The following is a 12,960-nucleotide window of genomic DNA, read 5'->3' on the forward strand; positions in this document are numbered from 1 at the left end:
ATATGAAGCAGGGCTGGAAGAAGGAAGGGGACAGATTCTTTAAAAGAGTTGGTTGTGACAGTAGGGGAGAAATGGTTTCCAACTGAAGAAGAGGGGATTTGGGTACAGAGAGAAGTTCTGTACAGAATGGGTAGTGAAGTGTTGGAACAGGTTGCCCTGAGAGGTGGTGGATGTCCTTGGGATGTTCAAGGTCAGGCAGGAGTGGGCACTGAGCAACCTGATGGAGCGGTACATGTGCCTTCACTCGCAGGAGAGTTGGGCTAGATGATCATGAAAGGATCCTTCTGATTCAAATGATGCATGATATACTTTGGATTTGCTTCAGTGAGTAGCATCTCTGGTATATGCACTGTTGTTAACTGTCTGCTTGCTTTTAGTAGCTATGCTTAAATGGATTTCAGAAGAAAAATCATGTCACACATTCTTGGCCTGCTGTATTTCTGCAGTTTTTCTAAGTCCTGTAGCCTACATCAGCTTGAAATCCAAGTCAGGTATATCAGACTATATAGGTAAGGACATCCGAGTCAAGCAACAGCTTAACTGTTAGGAATAGGCAAACAACCAGTGTCATGGCTCTGTTTCTGAGACATGCAAGGATCTGTCTTTAAAGCACTCTCAATGTAGGGCACTCACGGAATAATTATGTGCCTTAAATAAGACTTGATACACTATCCTGCCTACAGGTGCAGAACCTGCTTCTATTTGCTGGTGTGTTCAGGTGGCTACTTTTAAAGTGGGAGAAGAAAATGTATGTTGGAGTGAAGGAAACTCATTCTGCTCTTTGTGGGCAGAGGGAAATGGAAATTAAAGAAGCTAACCTTGCTTGATAGGCCAGTTTTTATAAAGCTACTTTAAATGGACGCTTAATGAATGCTTAGAGAAGGCAGTTATAAGCAGTAACAGGGGCCAACCAAAACATCAAAGACTTCAATAGAATAAGCAGTTCATTTTCTAGTTCAGACACTGAGGATGAACATGCGGAATACCAGTACGTACAGTCACAGAACTAAAGCTAGAAACTAGATTGTTAAAGCTGTTTTCTTGCAGCTCTAGCTAGATCTTCTGAAATGACTTGCACCATTTTTTCTGTAGCTTTCTTCAAGCTGTTTGCTGTTTGTATCGCATGATCCAGAGTGGAACTTAAAATCTGTTGGAAGCAATAAAATACAGCTTTGCTGAATGCAGTTGTTTCCATAGGTGTAGGATAGGAAGTGCTGTGTAGTTAAGGCTCCCTCTAGCATTTTCAGCAGGCCTGAGTGTTGAGAAGTAGCGAATGTATTTTGAAGGCTACTCATGGATTTAAGTTGAAGTGTTTGTTTATTATTTCTCTTGCTGCAATCCTGCAGCGCTGAAATGCAACTACAGGACAAGAAGATCATGTAATGGAGGGAGAGGAAGGATGGCTTAGAGCGGTTTGGGCAGTTTCTACCTACAGATTCTGAAATTGCTCACATCTGAGAAACACAGCATAGAATATTTTAGAGTATTATACTACTTATTACAGTACTAAGAAATACTTAAATGTATTCACCTCAGATCAGCAGCTATACCTTATACTAAGCTTCATATGAGCATAATAAATAATATGTGACTTTAGAAGCGGTAGAGAAAATTCCAGGTGTCTGACTTTGTACTTCATCCCGTCCCAAAGAGGACTAGGCTGACTTAGATTGGGCTAATCAGTACCCTAAGAAAGGGGATGTTCAGCAGTGCCGTGATATGGGGATACGTATTTCTTGATTAGTTGTAAGGTTTTTAATTTTCACTCACAAGTCTTACATTTATGTTGAAATCCTTGGCATTTCTGTTCCTGGTGTTGATTGCAGTTGTGTTTCGGGCAGACTTCTTGCTGGGTAAGCATTAATGTGAAAGGATAATTTCATTATCTCTGTTTTAATAGCAGGGTTCATCAGCCTCAAACTTTTGTCCAAATGTAACATGCAGTGAGATGCACAGCTTGATAAGCCAAGAAGGTATTTGCAAACTGTACATTCCATCACTTTGGTAACCTGTATTTTCAAGTCAGTTTCATAGTGAATGAATTATAAAAATGCAGCTGATCATCTTCTGTATTGCAGTTAGACTAAAAACATTCCAGAATGCAGCCAAGAAACCTCTCATAATGACATGGTTTTCTTGGTGCTGTAGCTTCTCTGAGTAGTCTCTGTCACAGGTTCTCCAGTGTGGCCACCATACTTGCAGGAAATTACTGCTATTTGCTAAAGCTGGCAGAAATCGTGGTCACAGAATTTGTTTCTGTCCGTGTAGTCTGCGCTAGGCTTTGCAATCCATCCTGTTTCTCAGGCTCTATGAATAACTTTATGCTAAGGGTAATTAAATGTAGGTCTTAGATTTGTAAAGGTTTTGTATCATTCCAGGGATATGTGAATGGGAATGTGGTTATACAACAACAAGTTAATTTTTGTCTAGGTGGAGAAGTATGCATGTCAGCTGAATTAGGCTGAAGCTTGATTCATTAAACTGCAGAGAAGATAGAAGAGCTACTCAGATATTTACATTTGCTCTCATGTAAGTATTTCATTACTGAGTAAAATTTTAATGCATAGCATGCTCTGTAAAAGATCAAGCACTGCCCCTGCTTATGATTCGATGATATTTTTCAGTGCTGAACCTTTAACAATGGCATTCCTTGTCACAATGCAAGCACAGTGCAGTTGTTGTAGCTTACCTTTCAGGAAGTCTTTTGATGGGTTCAGGAGGCTGTCGATTTGTTTGAGCCTTTTGACAGGAATAAGCTTAGGACATTGAAGCCACATGTAAAAATAAAAGCAAAGAGAAGAAATGCTATACACATCTAACGTCTTTCTCTGGGTAGCATAAAACTCAACTTTGCAACACTACTGATTAAGAATTTGAACACGTTAAGGATTTATGTAAATACGACCAAAACATTTCTTTGCCTTCCCTTTTTGGGTTGAGTTTAGCTCTTTAACAAGTGATGTGCAGATTTCTATTGCACTTCTTAACTTTGACAGACTCCAGGTGCTAAGTGTCACATATTAGGATGGAGATTATGTCATTAATGTAGTACTGCTTTGATGCAGTTGCTCTCTCTTAATAGAAAAATAGCTGACCTGCACTTCCCACTCACTGTTGGAAACTAGAAACTTTTCTGCCTTCAATTTCTTCCTACAGTACAAAGGCTCTAAGAGAGAAGTGACTTTGAAAGCTGGATGTTCTGTGTATTTTAAAAACCAGGCAGTCCTTGACTTTGCTGTATGTCACACAGGTACAGTGCAGAGCCGATATTTCCTTTTAATACTTGTTTGTTTAATACTTGTAGCTAGTAATGAAAAGGTTGGCATAATAATGGCCAGTTTTAATGCTCTTCTGTGTGGCACTGGAAAACTGGAGATGTTACTGTCAATAGTGAAATATGGGACTTGTCAAAAAGCAGTACAGGAGGCAGCACAAAGAATTAAATTTGTGTAGGTGTGTAAATGTTGGATTTGCTCATTTCACTCCAGGATCTGCACTCATGCTGTTTAGCTGAAGTGCTGTGGCTTGCTCGCACTAAATGAAATTGAGCCTGATGCATACACCACGTATTGTGTATCTTTTTGCTCTTGAAAATCTGGCTTAGAATGGAAAATTATTTCAGCAATATGTCATACTTACAAGTTGAAGCAGAGTTTTTATTTCCACGTGGAGCACAGGACTGAACAGACTCTTGGTCATTCCTGAATTTAAATGGATCAGGGCTTTCTCTGGAGCATCTGCATTTAAACCCTGAAAACAAAGGCAGATCATTGAACAATTGGACCAATGTAAAGAAGAAAACTTTGTGTAGGTCTTGGTGTTTTTGCAATCTTTATACCTTTTCTCTCTCTATGTAGTCTTGTACGGAGTATTTTGTGACTTCCACACTTCACAAATTCTCCACTTTGTGAACCATAAGAATGACAGGCTGAGAGAGCTTCTGAATCACTGCCTAAAATCCAAAAATACACAAAAAACATCTGAAATGCCAGAGGTTTTGGTATCTTGCATCTGTAAGTCGTATAACTTCAGCTAAATAATTTCTGAGCCCTTCACGGTCAGTAACAATTCTGCAGTTTGAAGTATTTTTCCATCCACTTTACAGGCGGGCCCTAAGCTGTTAATGGCCTTCAGCTCTAACTGAAAGCCTCAAATGCACATTTTTACTCTTATTTTCAGTCCTAGAACTGTTTAAAAAACAACCAACAAACACACAAATAGTGAAATGCTCCCCTTTCCCTGTCCTCAGGTTTTTGATCTGGAGTTTCAAATGACTGAAAGATGAAGTGTTACATAAGCGAGGCAGCCTAAGAACATGACAGAAGCTGGGAGGACACAGCAGCTGTTTTAGGTGATATGAAAATCAGTGCTAAGAATAGAAGCCCCAGTGTATTATATTGAAGTGTAATGACACCGTGAGAAATCAAGGATGAAAGGTAGGCCCAAAGCATAAGCAAATCACATGTATTCTAACTTAAATATAGGACTCTCTGTAATATTCTTCTAGGTTGTTGGATAGTAACAGCTTTGGAGTATTCTGCAGAGGAAAAGTCAAGTTGCTGTCAGAGAAACAGATGCCTAAAGATTCTTAGTTCTTGGAGGATGAGATTTTAAATGATCTTACAGTTAACTTAATTACTTCAAGTAGCCAATGAGGGCTCTAGTTTGGATTAGGTGAAATTATGTCATTAGAAGCTGTACCAAGGAGGGAGAACACGTCCAGTCATTTGTCTCCATCTTGAGTGGAACAGAGGCTTAAGAAAAAGCTTTTATTTAGTTAGTATGCATAATAAGAATGCTGTATCCCCAAACTGAAAGTGGTTATTGAAACATTACATGTTAAGACTTAAAGTTCACAATCTCCTAGCAAATGGTATAAATGCATGTGATAAGGAGAAAGCCCCTATCAAAGCACAGTGTGCATGTCAATATTATGTTTTTGAAAATGTAAGTGGTAATACTTTAAAGCAGCTAAAAAGATGGATTAGAATTACAGAGTAATTCCATTTGGAAATTACTTCTGGAGATGGTCTGCTCCAATCCCTCAATGCTGGACCAACTTATGTCAAGTAGCTCATCAGGGCACTGTCCAATTAAGCTTTCAGTGTAGCTGAGGATGGAGTTAAGACATCCTCTCTGGGGTAAACTATTTTAGTATCTGATTCTACCTAAATGTAAAACTTCTTCTGCTTGTATTGCTGTTAATTCCTTTGTATCTTGTCTGCCATTAAGACCTCCAAAGTGGCTAAGTGGATTTCATGTGGTCTCCTCTGTAGCCTCCTTTTTGTTCTTATTATCCTGTACTATGCTAAGCACTAACATGCATAGGAATTCCAAAATAATGTTCATGGTGCTTAAATGTAACAGGACCAACAGCAGTGGATTGTTTAACAAGACTGAGTAGTAGGCAGCAAAACAGTTCTGATTTTGGTGTCTCGTTGCTACTTACTCAGATCTGTATCTGATATATCAGTTGGTTTTCTTAGAAAGATGGTTTGTATTCCAGTTTTCCTTTCCTGGATGTTATTTCTTGGAGCATGAAAATGGAATGGTATCTCAATTAGATTATAATACCCTTATGATGAGCCTTACCAATGTATTAAGTGTTTGATCACTTAACTGAGAAGTAATCAGATTTACTTACAGGAAGAACTCTTATCACTCTCACCGACCCAAAAAGGTGGCAAATAGAAGGTTAAATTAAAAAGCAATCACAAAACCATGACTTCTTGTTCAAGGATACATTCTGACAGAAGGACTCTGCCTTATCAGAGCTGTTAAGATACCCTAAAATAATGACACTCTTTTGAAAAACAGCAGAGTATAAAATTCCATCTATGTAGAGATGCTTACACATGCTGTATCAAAGTATTATCCATGGTAAGGATGATATGGTTTCTTAGTAAATGAGCTATTGAGGTTTCAGTTATGCAGCCTTTGGGGAGTTGGAGGAATACTTGTGATGTACTTTCTGACATAACAAGAGTGAAGATGATAGTTAGCAGTATTTGATATACGTATTTTCACCTTAGGGTATTCCTGCTCATGGAAAAGATTCTAAGACTGAGCTGGTTTTTCTTCCCTGACAGAGGGAGAAGAAAGCAAGCTAGGTGAATTTTACTAGATAAGTATTAGCATCTACTCAGTAAATAGTCTGTCAGCATTTTTCTCTTATGCTTGCCTTTTTTTAGCATACTAAAGTGATGATTATTATCCTCTATGCTGAATGTTGTTATAAGATCTGACTTTGGATGGAGACTTGGTTTGCTGAGAGTTTTAAAGCCCAAATGAGCCATAGGGAGCTATTTTAGCACCTTGATGAATCTGTAAATGAAACTTGACTGATTGACCTTTGCACCTGAAATATAAACGGAGGTACCAGTGTGCTCTCCTTTCAAGACTCCCAGATCAGTTCAGTACAAATATTTCAGGTTACTGTTGTTGCTGAATGCTTTGCTACCATCTATCACTAAAAAAAAAAAAGAGTAAATTTATGTCAGACTTTATTAAACTGAGTTTGTGTTACTTCAGCTTTATACCTTTAGATGGGCTACTTGAAAACAAAAAATAATCCTGTCTTTAAAAGAACAGGTGTTTTTTCCCTTTCTCCAGTGGTCTCATATCTCATACCGTATGTGATGAGCTGGTAATAATTCAGAAAACAGATCATCCTTGTATATCACACGTATCAGAAGAATATTCAGTGTAGTGAGTGGAGTCCAGAATAAAAGCATACTGTGCACATGCAGCTATGAGTTCATTTAGCTGAAGAGAAGTGTCTGTACCTAGCCAGAACACATAACATGCTTACCCCTTCATACTCTCTTCACTGGCACTATATTTTGGACTTAATGTACCCTGAGAATGGAATCCAAGACCTTCAGCCTCGTATTTTCCTTCAGGTGGAAAGAATCTCTGTTGTGCACAGATGGTAAAACAAACTGGTGTTTTGTTCACATTACTGTGTACACTTCACACAGTGTGAACAGTAGCTTTAAGTGTACTTCAGTTCTGCACAGATTCTGGCTGACTAGTTGCCATCAAATCTACAGTTTGGTCCATTACCTTTCTAATTGTAAAGGAAACTGGACAACTTAGGAATACTTCTTAATCTGTAAAGTTGGAATGCAAAACATTGTCATGTAGTGTTGAAGATTAACACATATTCATCTCCTTCTGTTATTGCTTGCCTACAAAACCTTGTAATTTTAAGGCAATTGCCTGTGGATGTTTGCCTTCTGAGCAGGTAATAAAAGCAGGCCAGTAAACACAGCTAAGTCTTTCCTAAGAGAAGCAAGCTTCATCACGTGGTTCTAAAGTACTCAGTGTCCCTTCCATTTTTTTTCTTTCAAAACTAATCCAAGTTATACGACTGTAGTATCTCCAAAGCTGAGCTTTCATATTGTGCAAAAACTAAAGGAAAAAATATTCCATAACTTATCTGCAAGATGAATACATTCATCTAAATTAGAATGGATATGAGAACTCGTCATACCATTTCACTTGAAGAATACTTGCTTGCTAGCAGACAGCTTTTTCCCAGAGGATCCATTTCTCTTCTGTAAGTTGATTCAGCTCTCTTCTGTAACCTTAATTGTTTAAGAGGAAAACATCTGATCTCATGAAATGCTTGCAAGGGAGTACAGGTACTCTAGAGTTGCTTGACAAAGTTTTGGTGGTTAATTATGTAAACGCATGTGTTCTTTTTAGTGAAAAATACCACACAAATATAAGCTAACGTTTTGTTGTGGTACTGTGCTGTATCTAGTCATTCATATATTGAATTAACGTGGCTGCAGTCTGTTTTATACAGAGGTATGATGTAACTCTTAGCAAAACGGTGGCGGTAGTGTTTTGGCTTCAGAGTAGGAGAGCCAGCCTGGAAGGGATTCTTAGGGTTCTCTGAGAAGCTGAGTCTGGGAATACTCCGCCTGCTTTCAGCTATTCCAGCCATCACAACTTTCTGTACTCAGCGTATGATTACGGAACAATTTTTTGTGCTAATTCCAGTAGTTGTATAAGTTTTATACTTACGTGTGAATCCGAAGATGGCACCTGTCACATTCTAAAGAGAAGTGGGTGTTTTTCTGCAGGGTTACAGAACTTGTCTGGCTTGTATTTTCTACTTCGTTGTTCTTGGGAAAAAATGCATTTTCTTCAGGAGAGTCGGTAACACTTGAAAGTGCTGAGCTCTGCACAAATTAACCCCAGGACAGCAGTTTTCAGTCAAAGTATTTCAAGTAGATGACTTGTACCAGCCTGCATTATCTTATTATTTCTTACTTGAGATTCAGAGGAAAAAATGACTTTTAAGATATGGAGTATGGAAATATTTATCTTTTGTTTTGTAGAGAATTAATTAGATATTTTTCCCCATGTATTTATGATGCAGGAGAAAATATTACTCTGTTCAACAGTAAAAGCCATTTTCTGTAGCAGCATGTTTAGTCTTCTAGCAATTCTGCAGTTCAAAAATCAGGGACAAAGTAATCTTTCTTCCAGCTGAATTGCAGTTGTGGATTTGCAGAACCAAACAGCTCTGTGTATCTTATAATAGTTGCTCTTTTTTTTCTTTCCACTCTGAATGTTTTTGAAGCTAGCACTTAAATTACTCAGTGCAGCTGCGTTTATACTGAAGTTTTTGTTACAGCTGATGAGAAATTGAGCTGCAATTTCATGCAAGAAGTTTTTCTGAAGTAACATGCAATCCAAAAGCATCACGCTTTTACAAATGTTAGAGGAGAGCATGCAATAACCACACCGATTTCCTGCAGTAGAATGGAATAGTGCAGCCTTTAGATGATTAAACTCAGTTACCTTCCAAAGACAATATGATGAATGGGCAGATCCACAGGAGGTAAGTGAAGGGGCCCGTCTGTGTGCGCTGCCGTCAGCTTGTTCTTGGATGTCTTCAAGCAGCGTGCCAAGTCTAAATATTTCCCCTTCTACCTTCCTAAAATCAATCACAACACACAGCTAATTAAACTTCTGTTTCTTACTATGGTAACCATATTTGGCATTGCAGTGAACAGTTCATAGAGGGAAGAAGGAAATGGAGTTCACTGAGTCTCTTTTAAATGCCTGAATTAACCAAATAGATATCCTTGTTATAACAAGGATATATGAAGCATGAGATGGATTTCAGTCAAGTACCTTCTAGCTTACCCCGTGTAATGTTAAGATAACGTTTTCACCTCTGAAAAGCACAGATGGCTGAAGTAATAGTGGTTAGATGTTTTAAACATGGGAAATATGCTGATGAAGTACTTAGCGCTTATCTTCAAACCTTTCAGGATCGAATTCTCCAATGTTGGTGGACTTGTCATTGTAGCACTGCAGCTGTAAGTTACGGTGCTCCTCTCTAGCAGTTAAATAATTCTTTTCCAAGGCATCGAGGTGCATTTTCAATTGATTTAACACCTTCAACAATAAGTTCAACAGTAAATGATGTTATCGTTAGCAAGACACACTAATACCTACTTATGCTATGTGAGACAGATATATTGGCAGTGATATTAGTAGGAATTCTGCTGCGGCTCTCAATTGCATCTATACCTATCCAGCATGCTGTGCTGCTTTGTTATTTAGAAGTAAAATAATCATGCTTTAGATGTACCGCCCTGCTAATCATAGTTAATGATTTCTGTGCCAGCTTAAGGCCTTTCACTAAGTGCTTCCCAATTGTAATCTTTACATTTCAGAAATGAGCCTCTTACTGAGCTCCTTCATTTTTGCTTCTTAAACTCAGTTTAAATCTGAGATTCAGAACAAGATTACTTCTAAATGTCTGCCTGAGAAAAGCACTGAGTACACTGCCAGAAAAACTGCAGTCTATTAGCCAACGGAAGTACACTTCTGATAATTGAACAGACAGTAATTTACCAGATAATCTTCTTGTAAGAGGTATGTCTCTCTGGTCATGTGTTTAGAGAAGTCTTCCACCTTCAAGAGAAAATACCAGACTTATATATTGTTTGTTAAAAACAAACGTTCCTTTCATGGGTTAATGGGTTCCACACTACTGTAAAACTTAAGAATCAGCGTGAAACAGATACTGAAACAGAGCTCCTTACTTTCATTTTTAGTTGATCCGTCTGATCCTTTAGTATTTGAGACATCTTCTCTCCTTGTGTTGTTTCAGGCAGTAAATTAGAAGCATTTAAACAGCATATTTCTACTGTACGAGTTGCTGGAAGTGCTGATGCTGTTGTCCCACACGGCAATCCTACAGAATGCAGGAGAAAATGTATTAGTTGGACTGCTTGCCAAAACTTTCTACCCGAAAGTGCTCTTGGTTTACTTGAAATTAGTTATTCACACTTACTTGGTTCAGACAAACTATTTGCAGGCTGTAGAAGGACAGAAGTGTCTGCTGTAGAGTCCTCAGGGGCTGTCCCGGGGTCTCTTGAGTAAATGGCAAATCCTGACTGAGGAAGTATCTGTCAAAGCGAGAATCTCGGTTAGAGAAAAGCATACGGAATGCTCTGGGCAATACCAAGTTTAGAAATGCATAGGACAGCTTTCTGAAGTTAATGGGAAGTTTATTATAACCGCACCATATGATGTGCTTTGATTTTGGTTTGAGTAGTATCTCATTGTGTATGTACTGAAATACGCAACTCAGGGCTCTGAAAATCTGAATTTAAACAACTTGCGTAAATGGGAAGTATATTATAAAGGTGAGAAAATAGCTCTGGTGGTTTTTCAGAGTCTTGGAAATAGGAAAATGAACTCAGAGAGTCTTCTTGAGAGGACTTCTGTATCTGATGTCTGTATCTCAGGAGATCAGTATGATTCTTGATGTCAGCGTGCTGCATTCACATCTAAATATACCATCAAGAAGTAATAGGGAAAAGTATTAGAAGCTGTTCCATCCTGAACAGGTTATGAAGGGATAAGCCTAGGAAAGGACTTAAGCATCTGTATAGCTCTGTGAGTGAACTCAGTGGCAGGGCATGGCATTAAGAAGTGCTTATCTAATTACCACAAATCTGAACAGGAAGTTACTACTGTAAGAGAAATCTTAAAATTTGATGTAAGACAAATCTCCTTATAGAGCAAAACCTTCAGGAAAAAAGCGACCTGTCAGTGGATGCTGGCCTGAAGAGCTGAAGGTGTTTGTAAGTCTTTAATGGAAGAACAGGTAGGGGATTCAAAATGTTTCAAGAATAAATTCCAGTGAATTACAACATTTCTGTATAACGCTGGAAATAACTGCTTATAGGGAACTTCATAATGATTTGCTAGGATGATTTGCCATCAGAAACAGCGCAGCAGAGCACCGTTAACTTGGTAATGAAAGCTCCATGGGGATTCTGCCTGACAGATGTTTGTCCAAGTGACTGACAATGGTACGCTTGCCTTGCTGATAGCTGTTGAGAGCCTGCCTGAACCAGTCACAGTAAGAGGTTACCTAACACAGAATACCTTTTTATTATAAGCATTGCAATTTACTTTTGTGTTAAGACTTTGTTAAATTCTTTAAGCATCTTAATTACCTTTTGCTGTTGGGACAGTTCTGGAATGCTCATTTCTTCCTGATTTTCCAGGATGTTGTTGCTAGTTACTGATTTATTTAGCAATGTGGGGAAGGTTTCTGTTCTTTTAACGGTGGGAACTGATTTATTATTCTCACTCATTTCTGGTACTTTCATTTCTGAAGTGGCTTCATTACGGCCTTCCTGACATCTCTGAACTTCACCTTGGCCTTCTGTGAGCTCATGAGTTGAAACTGATTTCTTAAACATGCATCTCTGTTCTGTGCTTTGAAAGATATTCGCTGCTTTGAGCCCTTGTAAGTGGTGTTCTTCAAACCTGGCTGCCTCTTCTTCACCCATTGAAGGGCCTTTGACACGTTCAGAAGTCTCGTGTTTGTTTGTGGTTTCGTCAATGCTGTCAGTCAGGGATGTTTCTGGTATAGTCTCACGTTCAATCAACTGCCATGTGCTCGTGAACTCTCCCATAGGAAAATGACGCAGAAGGACATGGGACATGTTTGAGTGACTCGGAGGGTCTCTGCCATCTGGTTGGCTGCCAGCAGCTGGTAATGCCTTTGTGAAGGACGCTGCGCTTCCAGGTATCCCAGCTGAACTTCTGCCTGTTCTGATGGTACCTGTGTCACAGTCAAAGGCACCTTCACCTTGCACATGAATGTCACCATTTGCTGATGCGTTTCTGTTATCTCCAGAACAGGGTAAGTTTAAAGTATCAGAAATACACGTGACACAAGTGCAATCATTCAACTGATCTGACTTGCTGTGGTATTCACAGGCTACTCCCCCATCTCCATCACAAGGTAAGTCATCTTCTGCATCCGTTGTGTCTGTGATATAGCTTAATTCATTGCAAACTGAACAGCTCATTTGGGCTTCCATCCATGGGCTGGTGGCTGGGCACAGAGACGGGTGTCTGTGGTGCTGCGGGGATTAAAAGGGACAGGTGTCAAAAGCGCTGCAGAAGGAGAACGGAGTGCAGTGCAGGTAAGCGATGGTTATTCTTTCACATGGAGCGCAGCGCAGTAACCCTGCTAATTGGTGACGAGGGTGCTAATGGGAGGTAATGAAACTTGCGCTACAGCAGACCTGGAAGAAGAAAACGCGCTGCCCGCCCACCGTTATTCGGCTTATTTCTCATCACCCCACCAGCTGACGCGCAGTGCATGAAGGCAGCAGAGCGACAGCTCGGTTTGGCCCTACCTGCACGCAGCGGACGCAGACAGATACAACCTTACGGCTCCCTTCTTCCGAGCGGGGCCGCCGCCCACCCGCTCCGTGCGCAGACACGCGCCGTTCCGTCCGCTCGCCCCACCCTCCGGCTGCGGGGCTGAGCTCCCCGCACGCACCGCCCCGTCTGGCCGCGCCGCGCCATCATTGGCCGCCGTGAATGATGCGGTTTTCCGCCGCCGGCGGCCTCCGAGCGTGCGCGGAAGGCGCGGAGCCGTTGGCCGCCCCGCCTCGGGGA

General features: G+C 40.0%; 1 protein-coding gene across 1 annotated transcript; it reads right to left on the reverse strand.

Moving 5' to 3' along the window:
* Positions 1 to 919: 919 nt before the first annotated feature.
* Positions 920 to 12,807, reverse strand: AKNAD1 (AKNA domain containing 1). The gene is made up of 15 exons (XM_072343883.1): positions 12,696 to 12,807; positions 11,499 to 12,416; positions 10,325 to 10,439; positions 10,074 to 10,225; positions 9,883 to 9,942; positions 9,287 to 9,420; positions 8,818 to 8,953; positions 8,035 to 8,192; positions 7,496 to 7,589; positions 6,812 to 6,915; positions 5,450 to 5,529; positions 3,640 to 3,750; positions 2,690 to 2,756; positions 1,780 to 1,849; positions 920 to 1,147 (listed from the first exon to the last, which is right to left on the reverse strand). The coding sequence occupies exons 2-15, from the start codon at positions 12,372 to 12,374 to the stop codon at positions 1,028 to 1,030; spliced, it is 2,277 nt and encodes a 758-aa protein (XP_072199984.1). The 5' UTR covers positions 12,375 to 12,416; positions 12,696 to 12,807; the 3' UTR covers positions 920 to 1,027.
* Between the last annotated feature and the right edge of the window lie 153 nt (positions 12,808 to 12,960).

The sequence above is a fragment of the Excalfactoria chinensis genome, chromosome 8 (genome assembly GCF_039878825.1).
Source record: "Excalfactoria chinensis isolate bCotChi1 chromosome 8, bCotChi1.hap2, whole genome shotgun sequence".
In the NCBI taxonomy this organism is placed as follows: Eukaryota; Metazoa; Chordata; class Aves; order Galliformes; family Phasianidae; genus Excalfactoria; species Excalfactoria chinensis.